Source organism: Chionomys nivalis, chromosome 7 (genome assembly GCF_950005125.1).
Source record: "Chionomys nivalis chromosome 7, mChiNiv1.1, whole genome shotgun sequence".
Taxonomy (NCBI): Eukaryota; Metazoa; Chordata; class Mammalia; order Rodentia; family Cricetidae; genus Chionomys; species Chionomys nivalis.
Window position 1 is genome coordinate 74124704 of NC_080092.1, and position 22526 is coordinate 74147229.

The 22526-nt window shown below is 43.4% G+C and overlaps 1 protein-coding gene across 3 annotated transcripts in view; it reads left to right on the plus strand.

Moving 5' to 3' along the window:
- Window positions 1-6407: 6407 nt before the first annotated feature.
- Spag9 (sperm associated antigen 9) overlaps window positions 6408-22526 on the plus strand; it is a 134110-nt gene continuing 117991 nt past the window's right edge. For all 3 annotated transcript variants that reach the window (XM_057773462.1, XM_057773457.1, XM_057773458.1), the window contains exon 1: window positions 6408-6892. In XM_057773462.1, coding sequence (XP_057629445.1) covers window positions 6590-6892 — 303 coding nt within the window. In that variant the 5' untranslated portion in view covers window positions 6408-6589. The remainder of the gene's footprint in view (window positions 6893-22526) is intronic.

A 22526-nucleotide genomic window follows, 5' to 3' on the forward strand; every position in this document is an offset into this window, starting at 1 on the left:
GACAGGTTCTCACTGTGCAGTCCTGGCAGGTCTGGTACTCAATATGTAGTCTTTTCCATCTCTAAGAAACCTGAGATACGTACGTCTTAACACCTGTGGCTCCTCCCAGCACTCTTCTCCCTCTCCCTACCCTAAACTTCTGCAACTCCAGGGATGAACTTCACTTTCCTGCCCCCAGCTTCTCTGATTTCTATATAACCCAGTCATTTGATTTTTTACTCTTTTTGGTCTCTTGGCTTGCTCTTGGCCACTGGGTCCTCTCTTGGTCCACCTGCCCCTTCTCTCTTCTCTTCCTCTACCATTCTCAGGCCCCACCTCTCACTGCCGGTTCAGTCTGGACCCTTCCAGATGCCTCTGCTTTTCTCCCTCATACCTACAATAAAACCTCAACCCTATGTAGGAGCGATCATGTCCTCATTCTTCTTTCATAGTCCAGTCTGGTCTGGAATTCAGAGATCCCCCTGACTCTGCCTCTGGAGCACTATAACAAAGATGTGTACTACGACAACTAGCTTACTTATTTATTTACTTATTTATAGAGGAAGTGAAGGGTGAAGTCTACTAGTAAAAGGTAGGAAGTGGATATAGACAGCTGCAACATCCTGCTGCAGTCCAGCAGCTCCTCTCAGTGGATGGTGAGATCATCCAGCCTGGCCTACGCAGTTCATATCTGGCAGGCACGCACAAATGGTGGTGGATATCTTTCAGGTGTGGTGTTCTATCATGGCCATGAACAAAGGGTCTGTCCCCTTGAAGAGCTCCAGCATCGCAGGAACAAAAATTATAGTCTGGAGTGCTGGGCATCCTAGCTCGCTTGTATTTGAGCATGTATGCAGTAGCGGGGAAGCCGGGGTGTTTCAATATCTTTCTGAGCCAACCCTCCTCTTCCTCAGCGTTTCCTTCATCCCCTCCCATAGTCAAAGTCACATCATCAAATGCTGTCCTTCTCTTATAAAACCACAGACCAATGAAAACCACACCTCCATTCATTCATTCATTCATTCATTCATTCATTCATTCATTTTTGGTGCAGTAGCCCAAGCTGACTTGGAGCTCGCTATATAGCTAAAGCTAGCCTTTTGATCCTCCTGCTTCAAATTCCCAAGGACTGAGAATATACTCCTGTGCCACTGCACCTGGCCAGAACCAGCTTTGTCTGTCCTAGAACTTGCTTTGTCTAGAACTTTGTCCTAAAACTTGTCTGTCCTAGACCAGGCTGGCTTTGAACTCACAGAGATCCACCTGCCTCTGCCTCCCGAGTGCTAGGATTAAAAACATGTGACACCACTGTCTAGCTATAATTTTAATTTTTAAATTACATTTAGTGTGTGTGTTTGCAGAGGTCAGAAGACAACTTATGGGAGTAGCCTCATTGCTTCCATGTGGGTGCTAGAAACCGAATACACAGCACCAAGTTTGGCAGCAACATCTTTACTCACTGAGCCATAGAATCAGAATTTTAGGATGATCTTTTTTTTTTTTTTTCAAGACAGGATTTCTCTGTGTAATAGCCTGGCTGTTCTGGAACTTGCTTTGTTGACCAGATTGGCCTCTATCTCACAGAGATCTGAATGCCTCTGCTTCCTGAATGCTGGAAATAAAGGTATGCACCAACACACCCAATTGAAAACTTCAGTCTTTAACAAATCCCAGTATTCAGGGCCAGTGAGATGGCTCAGCAGTTAAAGCACTGACTGTTCTTCCAGATGACCTGGGTTCAATTCCCAGCACCCACATGGCAATTCACAACTGTCTGTAACTCCAGGGTCCAACATCCTCACACAGATATACATACATGCAGGCAAGCACCAATGCACATGAAAATAATTTATTTAAAAAAACCCAGTATTCTACAAATGAAGAAATTACGTCTCTCTCGTCTTTGCTGTGGTGACTGGTACTGAGTAGGTTGGTTCCCACCAACCTAAGTTGTTCATAGTGACATTCCATATGAGACTACAAAGTTCTTAGCTTCAAAAACATTTTATTTCAACTCTCTTACACCAGGTTATGTGTTCCACTGGAACTACTTGTCTCTAAATATAAAGTTTTATTTATTTATTGTACTTCTGGCAATTCAACCTATGGCCTGGTGTATGCTAAGTAAGCACAATTATGCTACCTTTCCAGTTCTCTCCCCCTCCCCATGTATCCATCCTTCCATCCATCCCCAGTACATACATGGTGCTCATGTGCTCATGACAACCTAAAATTCCAGTTCCAGCTGTGTGACACCCTCTTCTGGCACTGTAGGCTTGTAGTATCCAGACATGCATGCAGGCAACACATTCATTCACATAAAATCGGTTCAAGCCGGTTCAGTCCGGCTCAAAACCAATTTGGACCGGTTCAGACCAGTTCAAGCTGGTTCAGTCCTGTCAAGACCGTCTCAAACCTGTTCAGACCAGCTCAAACTGGTTCAGACCAGTTTAGACGGGTCGAGACCAGTCCAGACTGGCCGAGACTGGTTCAGACTGGTTCTAGCTGGTTCAGACCTGATCAAGCCTGCCGAGACCAGTTCAAACCGGCTCAGACCAGCTCAAGCTGGTTGAGGTCAGCTCAAACCAGCTGAGACCAGCTTGACCCAGCCCAGACTGGTTCAAACCAGTTGAAACCAGTTCAAGCCCGTTCAGACTGGTTTAAACCAGTCCAGACCGGCTCAAAACTGGTCCGGGCTGGTTCAGGCTGGCCCCAAATGGTTCAGACCAGCTCAAGCCGGTTGAAAAGCCAGTTCAGACCCGCTCAAAGCGGCCAAAAATTGGTTCCGAGCCATTTCAAGCCAGCTGAGACGGGTTCAGACTGGTCGAGACCGGTTCAAACCAGCTGAAAACTGGTTCAGACCAGTTGAGACCGGTCATGACCGGTTCGAGCAGGCAAAAACTGGTTCGGACCGGTTCAATCCGGTCCAAACCGGTCCGGACTGGCTAAGACCGGTTGAGACCGGTTCAAGCCAGCTGAAACCAGTTCAGACTGGCTGAGACCAGTTCAAACTGATCAAGACCAGTTTGAAGCCGGGAGACTGGTTCAAACTGGTTCAGATTGGTCGAAGCCGGTTCAGACCGGTTTAAGCCAGTTCAGACCGGTTGAGGGCAGCTCAAGCCAGTTCAGATCGGTTGGAACCGGTTCAAACTGGTTTAGACTGACTAAGACCGGTTGAGGCCGGCTCGAACCGGTTCAGACCGGATCAAACCAGTCCAAGCCAGTCGAGACTGGCCCAAGCCATTCGGAAACCGGTTCAGACTGATTCAAGCCAGTTCAGACCGGTTCAAACCAGTCGAGCCCAGTTGAGACCAGTTCAAACCGGTTGAGACCGGTTCAAGCAGAACCAGTCCAAACCATGTGTCTGTGCTGCTGGGGTTATATTTAGGAAGTGGTTCCCTGTGCCAATGCGTTAAAGTGTACTTCCCAATTTCTCTTCTATAAGGTTCAAAAATTTATTTTTATCTTTATCTGTGTGTGTGTGTGTGTGTGTGTGTGTGTGATGTGCATGTCCTTGGAGGCCAGAAGAGGGCACTGGATCACTGTGGAGCTATATATACTGACAGTTGTAAGTCACACAGGGGTACTGGGAACTGAACTCTGGTCCTCTGCAAGAATAGTACACAGGTTTTAACCACTAAGCCATTTCTCCAGCCCCTTAACAGTTTTACTATTATTCAAACGCCCAAGTTCAAAGTCTACTGTGAGACTCAAGGCAAACTCTTAGCTATGAGTCCCTGTAAATTCAAAACAAAGTTTCTTTCCTCCAAAATGCAGTAGCATTCTTTTCCACTTGAAGGCAAAACTAGAAAGGAAATTAACCCATTTCTATTAATGTGTATTGCTACTTGACTGTGGCTTACTGGCATGAGTCTAACCAGCGTCTGTCTCGGAGAAGAGAGCCATGGCGTCTGCCATACTTCCCTTCTCTCCAGCATTCTGTTCGGTCTACTCCACCTATCTAAATTCTGCCCTATCAAAAAGTCAAGGCAGTTTCTTTATTTGGCCAATGAAAGCAACACATAGAAAGAAGATCCTCCTACAAAATCCCAGCAAAATTCTTCAAAGACTTCAAAAGAATGCTACTCAACTTCATATGGAAAAGCAAAAAGCTCAGGATAGCCAAAACAATCCTGTACGATAAAAGAACTTTGGGCATCACAATCCCTGACTTCACACTCTACTACAGAGCTACAGTCTGAAAACAGCCTGGTATTGTCATAAGAACAGACAGGAGGACAAATGGAACCGAACAGAAGATCCGGATATCAATCCACACATCTTCGAACACCTGATTTTTGAAAAAGAAGCAAAAAATATCAAATGGAAAAAAAGAAAGCATATTTAACAAGTGGTACTGGCATAACTGAATATCAACATGTAGAAGAATGAAAATAGACCCATATCTATCACCATGCACAAAACTCAAGTCCAAATGGATCAAAGACCTCAATATAAAGCTAGCCACACTGAACCTTATAGCAGAGAAAGTGGGAAATACACTTGAACTCATTGGCACTAGAGACCACTTCCTAAATATAACCCCAGCAGCACAGACACTGAGAGAAATAATTAATAAATGGGACCTCCTGAAACTGAAAAGCTTCTGTAAATCAAAGGACACAGTCAACAAAACGACAGACTACAGAATGGGAAAAGATCTTCACTAACCCCACAGCAGACAGAGGTCTGATCTCCAAAATATACAAAGAACTCAAGAAATTGGTCACCAAAAGATCACATAATCCAATAAAAAAAATGGAGTACAGACCTAAACAGAGAACTCTCAACAGAGGAATCTAAAATGGCTGAAAGACACTTAAGGAAATGTTCAACATCCTTAGTCATCAGAGAAATGCAAATTAAAACAACTCTGAGATTCCATCTTACACCTATAAGAGTGGCCAAAATCAAAAACACTGATGATAACTTATGCTGGAGAGGTTGTGGGGAAAAGGGAACACTTCTCCATTGTTAATGGGAATGCAAGCTGGTACAACCCATTTGGATGTCAGTGTGGTGATTTCTCAGAAAATTAGGAAACAACCTTCCTCAAGACCCACATAAAAGTTTGAAAAAAAAGAAAGAGAGATAGGCTATTTTGGGTTCACACTCACCTAACTAGGCAGCATTCCTATAACCTGGATATACACACGGGGTAAGGGTGAGACAGGGAGACCTCAAACTAAGGGGTAGTGTAGCGGTGGTGAGAGAAATGGGCAAAACAGACACAAAGTTAGTGCTAATCCCAGTTTTCATCTTTTTCTTTTTGCGTTTATAGATTGACCCTTGTTCAACCTCCATAGCACTTTTGGTGGTTTCTGGGAAGATCAAAAAAGTAGGAGGCTCTTAAAAAAAAAAAAGTAGGAGGCTTTGGGGACTTTCTGGATCCTCTAGACACTAAATTGAGGGTATTTAGAACCCCAGGAGGTGGCCGATTTTCTCTCCAATAACTTCCCTTATTTTTAGATGAGTGGGAGTCAGTGTATTTCTGAGTCACCTATGGCAAAGAGAAGGCGCTTTTAGGAGTGCCTTCCGGCCAACTTGAGGATGGGAAATGAGAATACAGGGAAGTGATCTTTGACTCAGTCTGCCCAGGGCTTGGGTGTTGTGGCATTCCCCATAAATGACGCACTCCCAAGCTGGGTGACCTCATGTATCACGGGATCTATTCCCACCACTGACTCCACCCCATATCCTTCTAGCTTCCCTTCTTCTCACTTACTGGCTCCGCCTCTTTTCAAGATCAGAGAGGGGGTGGGGTGGCAGGCTGCAGCCTAGAAATGCCTTTCGTGGGCGGGGAGCAGAGACACCCAGTGTTTGGAAAAATGCTCTAAGTGACACTCACTTTCGCTTCTCCAGATGCTTTGCACTTCTGGTTAAAGCTATCCCTACTCCTCTCTAACCCTAAACAGTATGAGATTACTCGAGGCAGCCTTATCCATCCTTTAGTCCTTTCTCTTAACTGCGATTGTTTCCCTCCTTCTCTGAGTCTGGAATTCTCCGTAGGAAGTGGTTGCAGTCCCGGCTCTCTTTCCTGCTCTAGCTGCGTGACCTTGACTAACCCACAGCCTGGGCCTAGTTTCTTTGTCTGTGAAACAGGGGCCAAACGTCTGGCGCATCTTGAAGGCGCTGCGTGAGCTGTAGGGAGGCGAAGAGGACGCTCGCCCTCTCGTCTGCAAAGAGTTGTCACCCTCCAGAGCCCCTCCCTTTCCTTTGGGAGCACCCAGCCACTCCACCCTTCGCTGTCACTCCCTCCACCTCGCGCCTCAAACCCGCGCGGCGCTGGGTGTTGGCGTCACAGCCGGCGCACGCAGCTGCAAGGCCCCGCCCCCGGCCGCGCCTGGACTCCCGCGGGTGCCCCGCCCACCGGGGCGACGCGGCGCCGGCCCCGCCCCACGGGTGACGCGAAGCGCGCGCGGCCGGGCCGCCCCGGCAGTTGGTGCAGCGGCGGTTGGGGTGAGTGCGCTTACCCCACCCCTCCCCTCCTCGGCCCGGGCCCCGGCCCCCATCCCGCGGGGCCCAGCCCCAGTCTCCGCCGTGCCCGTCCCGTGCGGGCCCGTGCCGCCCCTCAGCCGGCGACGCCCGGGACCGCCCGCCTGCCGCCACCATGGAGCTGGAGGACGGTGTGGTGTACCAGGAGGAGCCCGGCGGCTCCGGGGCCGTGATGTCAGAGCGGGTGTCCGGCCTGGCCGGCTCCATCTACCGTGAGTTCGAGCGGCTCATCGGGCGCTACGATGAGGAGGTGGTCAAGGAGCTGATGCCACTGGTGGTGGCCGTGCTGGAGAACCTGGATTCGGTGTTCGCGCAGGACCAGGAGCACCAGGTGGAGCTGGAGCTGCTGCGGGACGACAACGAGCAGCTCATCACCCAGTACGAGCGGGAGAAGGCGCTGCGCAAGCACGCCGAGGAGGTGAGGGCCATCGGCGGCGGGGGCGGGGGTCGCGGCCCGGCTGTGGACGCTGGGCGCGCCGGGGTGGCCTCCGAAGGGCAGGCCTGAGGCCAGGGCCCCGGGAGATGCTCCCCAGCCTCTCGGAACTCCGGGACCCCTGCCGGCACTGGAAGCCCAGGCAGGCCAGCGAGTGTCCTGGAGAGGGGTGAAGTGGCAGAGAAGGCCCGGGGAGGAAGCGACACCCTGGCAGGAGGGCACCTGGGGCTGCCCGAGGGCGGAGACTTGCGGGCGTCTGGTTGCTTCTTGTTTAGGGAAGTTTCCGACCACCGTAGGCCTGTCGGGTGCCGGTTTAAACTTTTAGCATTGAGGAGGGGGGCAGTACCGTCCTGCCTGTGAGTTCCGCTGCCTCCGGTACCTTTCCAGGGGGGCTGCTGCTTTGGGAAGTTAGAGATCTCCCTCTTTCGGTCAGTTGCTTCTTGACATTTAAAGCCTCTTGAGAAGGAAGTCTTATTTTTATGCCTCATGTACCTTGCTTAACACTTTGTCAGCCGCTTAGATGTCGAATAGCAGTGCCCTGTAAGAACATAAAGTACACTCGTTTTCTTTATGAATGCTCCTCACCGAGGCATTCCCTCCGTATCAGGTGGTAACCTTGGACAGTTCCCTCACAGGCTCCTCTATTTATAAAGACGACTGGGGGGCGGGGTTGAGGAGGTGTGGGTGCGTGTTGCAACACTTCTGTCTGCGTTTGCTTTGCATACTGCAGTTTACAAGTGCACTTGGCTGGCTCTTAGCTCGAACACCTGAGCAGTGACCTTTGTCCTCTCACCTGAATGTGAGCCTTTTGGAACACTGGGCTGTAAATGATCCTCTGGCTTTTTGAGCAAGTTAAGGATTTTAGCCTTCGGGTTGAGTGCCTTGGCATTGTTTCTAAGGAACTTTTCTTTGGCAGTCAAAATACCCTCCTTGTTTTGCTTCCAAGACATCTAGTACACCTAGCTAAATACGTGTTGATTGAAGGAAACTAATTATTGAAGGAACCACGTGTTGTTTTTCGAAAATTCGCGACACGGTTGGAGGATGTGAGATTTGTCTGCCAGCTCATTTCCTAGTATTAAGTAGGCAGCACCTTTTAAAAGATTTTGTTGTATTCATCTCTTCAGGCAAACGATTATTATTTTTTTAAAGAAATTCCAATTATAGTGGTGCTCTCTACTTGATTTTGTAGTCCCCCTGTCTTTAAAGAATGACGTTGAATTTGCCAAACAAAATTGACTTTATTTCAAGAGTGTGTCCAAAATATACAGGTAGGGAAGGGTTGAAAAAAAAAGATGAGATCACAATTTCTGTTAGTTTCTCAGCTCTGTTTATAAAACAGATTAAGGCCTTTGAAGTGGCTTGCCACTTGTTGGTGCTGAAATAGGCCTTTGCCATGTGGTGTGGATGCAATTGGAAGGGAGTGGGGCCACATACACGCAGAGGTCAAGAGCTGGCCCAATGTGCCCATCACCTCTGGTAAAGCGAAGTGTTATCATCAGCCTTTAACTCCTGTCATCCGTGTAAACAGGTAAAATGCCAGAAAACCATCTGTCACAGGGTGCAGAATCAGAAAATAAAAGTACTAGACTCTGTTTATATTTAATTTCTTAAGTAAATGACCTTAAAATAGGCTATTCACTGAGTTTCTTTAAAGTTTATACTTTTTAAGTTACATATTTCAAATCTCCATAAAAAGCCTTTGAAATGAGAATATTGATGAAATTCTAGTTGAACTGCTTCCCAAACCACAAACAAAAAACTACTTCATCACCAGCACTCATGTAAGATGATAAGCTGTTTTGCCTGTCCCTAGAAGTTTACTCTTCCAGGCCAATGTATTCTTTAATTCTCTCCCTGAATGCTCAATGCCTTTAACTCAAAGATTAAGAGCATGCTCTTATAGCAGAAGTGCTCCATGGAGGGTATTTACAGCCAGAGTAATTTGAAAGCATGATGATTGTCTATCTCTAGAGTGTAAAGTAAATTTTGGCCCTTTGTGGAAATTTGGGGAGGTATGGAAATGAAGAGGATGTTAAGGAGTCTGGGAGGTACTGTAATGTCTTGCCTGTAGAAATTGCCAGGAAAGAGGCAGAAATGTAATCTCTCATAATGGTTGTACTTAATTTGAATATACTCCACTGTTTTTCCTTTTATTTGAATTGTATGCGTGTTAGTTTGTTGTTTCAGTGACTCCTTTTTTTTTTTTTTTTTTGGTTTTTTTTTTTTTCGAGACAGGGTTTCTCTGTGGTTTTGGAGCCTGTCCTGGAACTAGCTCTTGTAGACCAGGCTGGTCTTGAACTCACAGAGATCCACCTGCCTCTGCCTCCCAAGTGCTGAGATTAAAGGCGTGCGCCACCACCGCCCGGCTCGTTTCAGTGACTCCTTTGGAGCTGTTTTAAGAACTGGAACATAGCTCAGTGATAGAGTGCCTGCCTATTCGAACTGGGTTCAATCCCCGGCGTTACAAAAGTTAAATACCAGCACCAAATAACAGCAAACAAAATACACAGAGGCAGGGTTTAGATATATTTGTGCCAGCTTCAAATGCTAATAAAGCCTTTCATCTGCCACTCTTCCCTCTGGGTTCTCTGCCACACATCTTTCTCTAACCCAGGCACAGCAGATGCTTTTGCTCATGTTATATCCTTGTCATACAATGTCTTCCCCTCAGAGCCTGACCTGGCTAGCTCCTCCCTTCCTCTCTCCTTTTCTCCCTCCCTTTTCTTTTTTCTTTTCCTTCATCGCTACCTTCTTCCTTTTGTCTTGACTTGTGCTTTCTTTCTACATGTAAACTTGCTCTTGTTCACATTAGCCTTGAACGTGAAATCTTCTTGCCTCCACCTTCTAAGTCTTGAGGTTATAAGCTTGTACTATCATTCCCAGCTAGTTTCTGTCAACTACATGCTCAGTTTAAATTTCACTTTTTCATGAGACTTTCTTATCTGTTATGTACTGTGTGAGCCTTGTGAGTCCATTTATTTGCTGCTTTTCTTTATTTCATATATATATGGAACTGGTCTGTTTCCAAGCCTGGTCTAGAACTGACAATTGTGTCTTAGCTTTCTGGGTTCTGGAATTGTAGAGTGTATTACTGTGTCTGGCTCATTTTTCAAACATATTCTGTTTATTTATGTGAGCATGCTTGAGAATGGGTGGATGTTTACCAAGGCTCATGTGCAGAGGTGAGAGGTCAGTTCTTCCAGTCTACCATTTTTGTCTTGGGGATCAAACTTGGGTTATAAGGGGCTGAAGAGATGGTTCAGCAGTTAAGGGCTGGTACTGCTCTTACAAAGGACCCAAGTTCTGTTCCTAGAACCCCTATTAGGCAGCTCACATCTGACAAGGGGGATCTGAAGCCTAAAGGCTCTGTGGGCACCTGTGGTCACATGCACATACCCACAAGCGTACATACATACACGTAATAAAACAGAAATAATTCTTAGGAATTGGAGAGATGGCTTAGTGGTCAAGAGCAGATACTGCTCTTCCAGAGGACCTGAGTTCAGCTCCTAGTACCCATATAGGGAGCTGACAATTGCCTATAATTCCAACTCTAGGATATATCCATGCCTTCTACCTCCTTGATCACTGTACTTCTGTGTACAAACCTATACTCAGACAACACACACACACATAATGATTAAAAATTTAAAAAAAAAATAGGTTTGAAGAGATAGCTGATTGGTTGCTTTTCTGGATGACCCCAGTCTTATCCCAGCACCCACATGGCAGCATGCAACAATGTTCCAGCCCCAGGGATCTGACACCTTTTCTGGCCTCTGCAGGCACCTCATGTGCATATATGCAGACAAAACACCAATATACATAAATCAAAAACTCTCAAAATTATTTTAATTAAACTAAACAAATAAATACATCTTTAACCCCCCCCCCAAAAAAAAAACAAAAAAACAAAAACCCAAAATACTCTTTAGGCTATCGGGCTTAGAGACAAGTGCCTTTACCAGCTAAGTTATCTCACTAGCCTCAGTCTGGGCTTTTCTTGTTTGGTTGGTTTTCTGTTTCTTGAGAGAGGGTTTCTCTAAGGAGACCAGGCTGGCCTTGAACTCACAGAGATCCACCTGCCTCTGCCTCCTAGTAGCTTTGTTTGTTTTGAGGAGGATTTCGTGATCTTTACCACCATTGTTAACTACATTTGTCTTTTATTTATTTATTTTGGTTTTTCAAGACAGGGTTTCTCTGTAGCTTTGGAGCCTGTCCTGGAACTAGCTCTTATAGACCAGGCTGGACTCTAACTCACAGAGATCCACCTGCCTCTGCCTCCCGAGTGCTGGGATTAAAGGTGTGTGCCACAACTGCTGGGCTATTTTTATTTATTTTTAATTTATTTTTGGTACAGGGTTTCTCAGTGTATCTTAGGCAGCCCTGGAACTCACTCTGTAGACTTAGACCAGGCTGGCCTTGAACTCACAGAGATCCTCCTGCCTCTGCCTCCTAAATGCTGGGATTAAAGGCATGCACCACCACCCCAGGCCTATATTAGTCATTATGGAATCAAACCAGGGTCATTAGACTTGGCAGCAAGCTTTTTTTACTTCGGTTTTTAGAGACAGAGTTTCTCTGTGTGACAGTCCTGGCTGATCTGGAACTCACTTTGTAGATTAGACTGCCTTGAACTCAGAGATCCACCTGCCTCTGCCTCCCAAGTGCTTGGGACCACTGCCCTATGCTGCAAGCATTTTTCACCCATTTCACTGGCCTTTACTTTTTAGGATCTTATGTATCCCAGACTACTTGTAAGCAGCGTTTTTCATTGGGACTACTGATTAGCTCTTTTCTGCTAGCCCACTTCCTAATAATCACTCAGGGACTTATGATTAATTATAAATGCTTGCCCAATAGCTCAGGCTTATTACTAACTAGCTTTTAAATTTTTTAAATTTTTTTTTGTTTTTTCGAGACAGAATTTTTCTGTGTAGCTTTGGTGCCTGTCCTGCAACTAGCTCTTGTAGACTAGGCTGGCCTTGAAATCACAGAGATCCTCCTGCCTCTGCCTCCCAGGTGCTGGGATTAAAGGCATGTGTCACCAGTGCCTGGCCTAACTAGTTCTTACAACTTAAATTAACCCATTTATATTCTACATTTTGCCATGTGGCTTTACCTCTCTTTCATCTCACACTTCCTGTTTCCTCTCTGTGTTTGGCTGGTGAATCCTCTGACTCCACCCTCCTTCTTCCAGGCATTCTTTCTGCCCTGAAAATACTGCCTACCCATCAGCCAATCAGCTTTTTATAAACAGTGAAGGCAATATATATTTACAGTGTACAAAGATTGTTCCACAGCATTTCCCCTCTCCAACAAATTTATCAAGTAAAAATTACAGTTACAATATCCAGTCCATTTGTATTTGGCAAAATTTGAGAAAATTTTTTTTTTTTTTTTTTTTGGTTTTTCGAGAGAGGGTTTCTCTGTGGTTTTGGAGCCTGTCCCGGAACTAGCTCTTGTAGACCAGGCTGGTCTCAAACTCACAGAGATCCGCCTGCCTCTGCCTCCCGAGTGCTGGGATTAAAGGTGTGCGCCACTACCGCCCGGCAAGAAAATATTATTTATCTTACTTTTGTTTTCTGATGTACTTTTTTTTTCTTTGGTTTTTCGAGACAGGGTTTCTCTGTGGTTTTGGAGCCTGTCCTGGAACTAGCTCTTGTAGACCAGGCTGGTCTCGAACTCACAGAGATCCGCCTGCCTCTGCCTCCCAAGTGCTGGGATTAAAGGCGTGCGCCACCACCGCCCGTTACTTTTGTTTTTTGAGGGGTTCAAGACAGGGCTTCTCTGTGTTATCTTTATCTCAAATTTTATACCTAATGTACCTTTTATTATAACTAAGGAAAATTTTGACTATCTAGTCTTCAACTCTATCAAAGACTCCAGAAGGACGAAATGTTACCTCATGACAGGGATATCTGACTGCTTGGATAGTCATCCAGAGTTCTGTAACATTGGGGCATCCATCATTGGCCTACTGGCCTAGTATATTTGACAGACTTTTCTGAGAAACAGGGAATTTTGAAGGTATGTTCTACCTTGTCTTGCCAAATTTTGGCAGTTACTTTTTTTTATTTTTTGCATCCTACTGGTCTAGTTTGGACAGTGTACTGTCAGCAACTGAAGCAAGGGCAGTTTTTTTCCCCCAAATGACTAGCTTTTTCTATAAAGAAAGCAAAATCTATATGGATGTTCTTCAGTGCCCATAATTTTCTCTGAAGTAAATTGGTGTTGCCAGGAGCAAACATATCTCACTGTCAAGAAAAGTCTTATGTTATTACATTTTAAATTCCATATTCAGTAGGTCTTTGAAGTGTTTGAAGATTATATATCTAAAATATATCTCTGTGTAATCTAGAAAACATAACTAACATGACTGTATGTTTGATAGTTATAGGTGACTATTAACCCATATTTCTATATTATCCTAAATAGCTTTCAAGGACTAAAAGTTCACATTGAATAATTAAATGAGCTTCATAGGTACAAGGTATACAGGTACAATACCTCAAACAAGAGTAGAAACATACATACAGTATAAAAATAACTTTAAGCCGGGTGGTGGTGGCGCACGCCTTTAATCCCAGCTCTCGGGAGGCAGAGGCAGGCGGATCTCTGTGAGTTCGAGGCCAGCCTGGTCTACAAGAACTAGTTCCAGGACAGGAACCAAAAAAGCTACAGAGAAACCCTGTCTCGAAAATCAAAAAAAAAAAAAAAAAAAGAAAAAAAAATAACTTTAAATTTGTATTAGTAAGTCCAAATCCATACCAACATAAAATATTTTGATATTAATAGTTGTTTTCTGGATTAAGTATATTCAATAATCTACCTTTTTTCCTATCATTCCTATATCATATCCCCCTTTTTCCTTTGGAAAGAGATCTTTGAATTTATCTCTTTTGTTTAGCTTTTTTTTTTTTTTGCTAAGACCAATTACAATTTTGTAACCAAACCCCCTTAAATGATAACAAACACCCATAAACTATCTTTTGGGAATGTGGGTGTCATTTTCTAAACTACTTCCTGTTGTCTGGGAGCATTGGCATCTTTGGGGGGCCCTGAGAAAATTCTGGAATGCAGAACAGAGGCATTTTGAGATACTGGATCACCTGGGCCATTTGTTTTCATTGGTGTTTGGTCCCCTTGCTCTGAAAATACATAAACTTTTGAAGTAACATAATATCTGTATTAGTATAAGTATAGACTATGTTGAATACTAGTTAGTCAAAGATGATTTTTTGTTTACTTTTGAGCAGTTAAAATATACATTATATGTTTTGTAGTTTTTCTAGTTTATTTCTTTTTGTCTGTAGCCAGGATTTTCAGGGGGTCTTTCTGATCAAACATGATCCATATCAATCTGGAATGAATCCACAGCCTCTCATTTCCTGTGGAAATAAAAGCATATAACTTCTTCCCCAAAGTAACATCTTTTGACTTCCTAGGATTGAACTCAAGTTGTCAGGCTTAGCTGCTGAGTTATTGTTTCATCCCAATTCTACCTATTGACTGATTGATTGTATTTGTTGTTCAGGATGCAATTCTGGATTGCCTTTTAGGTCCCAACTATGAGTTATGGTGGTTTCATATCTTCCCACAACGAAGTGTCTTTCCCTTCTCTTAGCAACTCACCAATCATATCAGACTAACCTAGTGCTTTTGTTTTTCCACCAAACTGGGGAGTCAGTGGGCACTAAATAAGTGTCTTTTTGGTTAAATGGATAAATATTTAAAGATCAAGTTACTAAGCCTAAGCATTTAAAGTTTTCTTTGTGTATTCAAATTTTTGTCCCTTACTGTTGCTACCAAGTTAAGCTAAAACTTCCAAACTTCCAAAAAGTTCTTCCATACTTAAATCTTTTGACTTATTTATAGACAGAAAAACTGAGGTCAGAAGAGGGCACTGGATCTCCTGGGGCTAGAGTTACAGAGTGTTGTGAATCACCATATAGGTGCTTGGAATTGAACCTGTGTTCTCTACCAGAGCAACCAAGTCCTTTTTTTTTTTAGATTTTTATTTATTATGTATATAGTGTTCTGTCTGCATGTTTGCCTGCCCACCAGAAGAGGGCACCAGATCTTATTATAGTTGGTTGTGAGCCACCATGTGGTTGTTGGGAATTGAACTCAGGACCTTTGGAAGCAATGTTCTTAACCTCTGAGCATCTCTCCAGCATTTTTTTTTTATTATTATTATTATTTTCGAGACAGGGTTTCTCCGTAGCTTTTTGGTTCCTGTCCTGGAACTAGCTCTTGTAGACCAGGCTGGCCTCGAACTCCTCCTCTGCCTTCCGAGTGCTGGGATTAAAGGCATGCGCCACCATCGCCCAGCCAGCATTTTTTTTTTTTTTTGTAAAGGTTTTTTAGGTTGTTTGAGACAGGGTTTCTCCTTGTAGCCCTAGCTACCTGGAATTCACTCTGTAGACCAGACTGGCCTCAGACTCAGAGATCTGCTTGTGTCTGCCTCCAGAGAGCTGGGATTAAAGGCATGTACTACCAGCACCCACCTGCAATCAAGTACTTTTAACTGCTGAGCCCTCTCTCCAGCTATGAAGAAATATTTAAATAGGACAAAATGCTACCATAATGGATTTATCATTTCAAAATATTACTGTCCTTTTTCTGTGAGTTTTGTTTTTTTATTTGCTATTTATTACATTTTATTGTGTGTGTGCGCACATGTGCGAGTGCAAGACTTGTTTGTGGAGATGAGAGGACAACTTGGGGCCGTCAGTCATGCGGCTTCCAAAGACAGAATTTAAGTTGCTAGGATTAGTGGAAAGCTCCTTTACCCACTGAGCCATCACACTGGCCCTTTCATCTCAATACAGCCAAATCACGTGTCTCTAAGTATCACTTTTCTTTCACTTGCTTTTCTGACTGTTACTAACCACATGGCACATCCCATGTGGAAGTTAGAGGGCAACTTGAAGAAATTGGTTCTTGTCTTCCGTGGCGTTAGTCCTGGGAATTGAGCTCAGGTGATTATGCTTGTTGGCAAGTGCCTTTTCCCACTGAGCCGTTTCACTGGTCCTATCCCTTTTTTGTTTGCTTGTTTGTTTTTTAGATTTTATTTTTATTTTTTTGCCTGCTCTTTTACCTGTGCACCATGAGTTTGCAGTACCTGTGGAGGCCTGTAGAAGGTATCGGATATCCTGGGAACGGAGGTCCAGGCGGTTGTGAGCTGCCATGTGAATTCTGGAAATTGAATATTGAGTCCTCAGGAAAAGCAACCAGCACCTTAACCACTGAACCATTTGTCCAGCAATCCCCCTCCCCCATTTTTTATTTTTTATTTTTTTTATTTATTTTTTTTTTGTTTTTCGAGACAGGGTTTCTCTGTGGCTTTGGAGCCTGTCCTGGAACTAGCTCTGTAGACCAGGCTGGTCTCGAACTCACAGAGATCCGCCTGCCTCTGCCTCCCGAGTGCTGGGATTAAAGGCGTGTGCCACCATCGCCCGGTAAATATTTATTTATTATGTATACAATATTCTGTCTGTGTGTATGCCAGAAGAGGGCACCAGACCTCATTACAGATGGCTGTGAGCCACCATGTGGTTGCTGGGAATTGAACTCAGGACCTTTGGCAGAGCAGGCAATGCTCTTAACCGCTGAGCCATCTCTCCAGTCCCCTCCCCCATTTTTTAAACAAACAAAATAGTCTTTACATATGTAGTCCAAGTTGGCTTGTAACTGTGGTGACCCTCTACTTCCTAAGTGTTGGGATTACTGACATGTACTACCATGCCTGACTCCATTTCTCTGATAATGGAAGCTATTTTCTTTATCCTTATATTATATTTCACAATTATTTTTGTAATAACATTTATTTGTATTCGTAAGAGCTTCCAAAAGAAGCTGGATTCTAGGTTTTAGAATATGGTTTGTAAATTTATTTTTTTATTTTTTATTTTTTTTTTGGTTTTTCGAGACAGGGTTTCTCTGTGGTTTTGGAGCCTGTCCTGGAAATAGCTCTTTAGACCAGGGTGGTCTCGAACTCACAGAGATCCGCCTGCCTCTGCCTCCCAAGTGCTGGGATTAAAGGCGTGCGCCACCACCGCCCGGCTGTAAATTTAATTAGATATGGCTACATTGCTTGTCAAAGAAGATTTCTATTTCTTTGTGGTTGCTTGAGACAGTTTTTCTGTGTAGCCCTGGCTGTTCTGGAACTTGTTCTGAATGCATAAAGATTCACCTGCCTCTGCCCCCTGAGTACTGGGATTAAAGACATTCACCACCAAGCCTGGCCTGGCATGGAATTTCCATTTCAGGTGAAAGGGATTGGAAAATCTGGTTTAAAGTACTGATTGTAAAAATGTTTATGAGACAGCCAGAAAACTGAATAGTAACTAAGTTATTTCCTGTTAGTTTATTGAGGATTGGGAAATGGTGCTATCCTAATTTACTTTCCTTCAGCACATCATAGCTAGGCTTTCTTATAAAGGTGTATTTCTTGTTATCAACTGGTTACTCTAAGGAATAGTTTTTAAGAAAGAAAAAGTGTTTGATTCTTCTTTGTGCTTTAGATTTTGAGAGCTCCTTATTCTTGTTTTCTCTTCCCCTCCCTCTTTTAAAAATAGCCTACTGTTCTGGTTCTGTGGGAGCAGTGACTTTTCCCTGTCTTTGACTATATTAATTATAGTTTTCATTTGTCCCTGCTTTGTCTGTTTTCCTCAGAATTCCCTTCCCACTCTTCTAATGTTTTGGTCTCTCTTGTTTTCAAGTTGTAGTTTCAAGTGTCTGATAACCATTAATTATATTTCTTTGTTTTATTTTGTTTTGCTTTTTAAACAGGGTCTCACCAAGTAGCTTCAACTGTCCTGGAACTCACTTTATAGACCAGGTTGTCCTTGAACTCAGAAATCTACGTGCCTCTGCCTTCAGAGTGCTGGGATTTTTTGTTTGGGTTTGTTTATTTTTCAAGACAGGGTTTCTCTAAGTGGCCTTGTCTATTCTGAAACTCACTCTGTAGACTAGGCTGTCCTTGAACTCACAGAGATCGCCTATCTGTGCCTCTGCAGTACTGGGATTGTGCGCCACCACTGCCTGGCCAAAGTACTGGGATAAAGGCATGTGCCAACACATCTCACTGACTTCAACAGGCTTTTTATTTTGCTTTGGTTTGGATTAGGATTTCTCTGTGTGCCCAGGCTGTATATCAGGCTGACCTGGAACTCAAGAGATCCGACTGTTACTACCTCCCAAGTGCTAAAATTATAGGCACGTGTCATCACTTGGTAACTTCAACAATTTAACATCAAATTAATATTCCCTCATGTGGGCCTCTACACTATATTTTATATCTCCACTATAATTTTTTTTTTTTTGGTTTTTCGAGACAGGGTTTCTCTGTAGCTTTGGAGCCTGTCCTGGAACTCCCTTTGTAGACCAGGCTGGTCTCGAACTCACAGAGATCCGCCTGCCTCTGCCTCCCAAGTGCTGGGATTAAAGGCGTGCGCCACCACCGTCCGGCTCCACTATAATTTTTTGAGACACTGTCTCATTATGTAACTCATGTTGGCCTCAAATTCCCTAGTGCTGGGATAATAGGTAAGCTCAACTCCACTATAAAAGTTTACCAAAAACTACATATTGGTATATCTCTAGGGTATAAAAACAATAACTTGTACCATTTATCAGGCCTACAAGTTAGACATGAAATGATTATTGTTAATAGTAGAGTGTTATTGTTTGGTTTTGATTATGTACCTGGGCTCAGTCCAGGGCCTTGAATGAACATGGTAGGCAAACAGCCTGCCACTAAGGTATTTCCCAAGTACCTTTTTCTTTTTTCTTTTTTTCCTAGTTTTAGACAGATTCTCAGTAAATGGCCCTTTCTGGCCTTGAATTCACTGTGTAGCACAAAACAAGGTTTACTTGAACTTGTATTCTTCCTGTCTCACACTCTTTGGCAACTGGAAGTGTAGGCTTTTCGCACTAGGCGCAACCCATATGCTGTTGGTTTTTGTTTTTTGAGACAAGGTCTAAGTCAATAGTCAATGTTAACTTAAAACTCACTATGCAGCCGGGCGATGGTGGCACACGCCTTTAATCCCAGCACTCGGGAGGCAGAGGCAGGTGGATCTCTGTGAGTTCGAGACCAGCCTGGTCTACAGAGCTAGTTCCAGGATAGGCTGCAAAACCACAGAGAAACCCTGCCTCGAAAAACAAAACAAAACAAAACAAAAAACAAAAAACAAAAAAAACAACTCACTATGCAGCCTAAACTGGCTTCAAACACACGAGAATCCTTCAGGCTCAGCTTCTGTAGTGCCGGGATTACAGGTAAGAGCTACTTTCTTAGTCACTCTTCTTTTGCTGTGAAGAGATGCCATGACCAAGGCACCTTTTTTTGTTGGAAAACATTTAATTGGGGACTTGATACCGTTTCAGAGGGTTAGTCCATTTTCATCAGGGTGGGTAGCATGGCTACACACATGGCACAGGAGCAGTAGCTGAGAACTAGCTGGAAAGAGAGACAGAGAAGAGAGAGTTTGAGCCTGACATGGGCTTTTGAAACTCCAAAGTCCACACTTTTGACACTTTTCTGCCAACAAGACCATACCTCCTAACCCTTGTAATCCTTTTCCAAACAGTTCTACTCCCAATAACAAAGCATTCAAATATAGGAGCCTGTGAGGACCATCTTCATTTAGACAACCCAACCACCATACCTGGATCCATACATTTCCCCAGTTGTCCAATAAATGTAATTATGTGTAGTTTGATATTTCAGTCCAAATCCAAAACAGTGACCTATATAATTATTCTTTTAAAGTTTCTTTAACGTGTAGTCGTTGTCCCCCTTTTTTACGTGTGTGTGTGTGTGTGTGTGTGTGTGTGTAGGTCAGAGGCTGGTGGCCTCTGATGTCAGAGGTTACAGTCTTCCTCTTCATTCTCACCTTTTTTGTTTGTTTATACCACCAGAGTTTAGGATTTTTTTTCCCTAAAGATATTGAAGCAAAAATCTTACTAAAACCTTTTTTTTTTTTTTTTTTTTTTTTTGATTTTTCGAGACAGGGTTTCTCTGTAGCTTTTGGTTCCTGTCCTGGAACTAGCTCTTGTAGACTGGGATGCCCTTGAACTCACAGATGCCTCTGCCTCCCGAGTGCTGGGATTAAAGGCGTGCGCCACCACTGCCCGGCTAAAACACTTTTTAAAATTCCCCAGTATAAAAACAAACATACAGGCTGGAAAGATGGCTCAGTCTGACTGCTCTTCCAGAGGTCCTGAGTTCAATTCCCAACAACCACATGGTGACCACCTGTAATGAGATCTGGCGCTCTCTTCTGGCCTGCAGGTACACATGCAGAAATATATAATTAAAACACACACACACACCAAAACCCAGAAACTCTTTGTTGGGGGAAAGGTGTTATACATTAGTTGAAGCAATATAAATTCTGATTTGTCTTGAGGACTTTCCAACTGAATTTGAAGCTCACTGATTTGGCTAGACTGTCTGACTAGTGAGCTCTGAGTATCGCATTGTTCGTGAATTACTGCACTTGGTGTTCTTGTGAGTTCTGAGCATTTGAACACAGGTCCTCAGGTTTATGTGATGAGCACTTTGCTCACTACCTCCCCACTTCTCTGAGATGGGTTTTGATACGCTGAGATTCTCCTTTGTTGTTGTATGATATATTTCATGCTTGTGTGGAATTAACTAAAAATGGAAATAATTTCTTCCCCCTGCTCTACAGACTAAGTAAGGGTGTTTTGTCTTGGAGGCTGTCTGGGAGCAAGTAAGCCTGTTATTTAGTGGTGCTAGTTTTTAGACAATTGCTATACTCAAAGTACTATTTAAAGGGCTCTCTAACCTTTGCTGGCCTCCTGTATCTTACACCAGAGAACAGCAGCCTCTAAGGATTTTTTCTTTTTAAACTTTGGGAGTTTGCCTTTTTAAAGAGAATTCATTTGTTTTTCTGTAGAACAGTAGGGCAAAACAGTCCCTATGAGCCATCTGGACACAGAGCATTTTGCTTCATCACAAAGCTGATTCTTCTTTAGATCCTGACATAAGTTGGTATTGTTCACTTTTTTTTTTTTTTTTTTTTGCCAGTGTCTGGTTGATTCCAGGAGTCTTCTGTCTGAAGTTACATCAATATTGTTGCTGGCCTGGTAGCTGTTAAGATGGAAAAGGGTGTCTAGTGAAGATGTGTTTATTTTATATATAGAAGATTCCCATTCACCAGCCCTTATTGTCTGCCTGTCTTGCTTAAAAGAGTGTATGAGAGAGACAGAGGCAGAGAGGAAAGGGGAGAGGTTTTATGCTTTAGCATATTGTAGGTGTTCAGCAAACTCTGTTATGCTGGGGGTGGAAAGCCAGAATTTCCAGAGGTAGTCATTAGTCATTTAGTAAATAGAAAAACTGCTTCCTTCTCACCATAATTTTGTCAATTCTCTAACTTCACCATGATTGTTCTGATGCTAGGAGCCAAGTATATTTCAGGGTGTCCAACTTCAGAAAATCATGCCGTTAAAAAGATGGTAAGTCATATTAAATCAGTTATAAGGTCCTTAAACATAAGTATCTATTTAGAGTTGTTTCTTTTTTAAGATGTCTCTGGCTTCCAGGTATGGTGGCATATAACAACTTGAATTAGAAGGAAACTTCTAAAATCCTATTTTATTTTTGACAAAATGATGTTATATACAAATTATAAGAACTATAGGGCTGGTGAGATGGCTCATCACTTGCTGCAATAAGCTTTTCTTTTTCTTTTTTCTTGTTTTCTTTTGGTTTTCTCTGTAACTTTGGAGCCTATCCTGGAACTAGCTCTTGTACACCAGACTGGTCCTGAACTCACAGAGATCCGCCTGCCTCTGCCTTTCAAGTTCTGGGATTAAAGGCGCGTACCACCACTGCCCAGCTTGCAATAGACTTTTCAATTTGAAATTGATCTCTGTAATCTAGGAAAAGGTAGAAAGAAAGAATTGATTTCACAAATTTCTCTGGCTTCTGCATTCTGTGACATGTGAGCTCCCTCTTCCATACCCTTCTCTCTCTCTCTCTCTCTCTCTCTCTCTCTCTCTCTCTCTCTCTCTCTCTCTCTCTCTCTCTCTTTCACCCCCACACACACATACACACACACACACACCAGTAATTATGACAACAACAATAATAATATATTTTTTAAAAAACAGGTTGTATTTTCCCTAATAATTGACCAATGTTCCAGAAAGGACTTTGGGCAGTCTGCTTCATCTCTCCCTAGGAGATGGAATCACTACCAGTCAGATTGCATAGACTGAAGAGAATTACCGTGGAACAAGGAGAGAAATTTTTTCATAGGAGGACATTGTGTGTAGACAGAAAACAGTGTTTCTTTCTCTTTCTTTCTTTCTTTCTTTCTTTCTTTCTTTCTTTCTTTATTTATTTATTTATTTATTTATTTATTTTTGAAAACAGTGTTTCTGTTGTGATTAAAAAAGCTTGAGGCCGGGCGGTGGTGGTGCACGCCTTTAATCCCAGCACTCGGGAGGCAGAGGCGGGCGGATCTCTGTGAGTTTGGAGGCCAGCCTGGTCTACAAAGGGAGTTCCAGGACAGGCTCCAAAGCTACAGAGAAACCCTGTCTCGAAAAACCAAAAAAAATAAAAATAAAAAGCTTG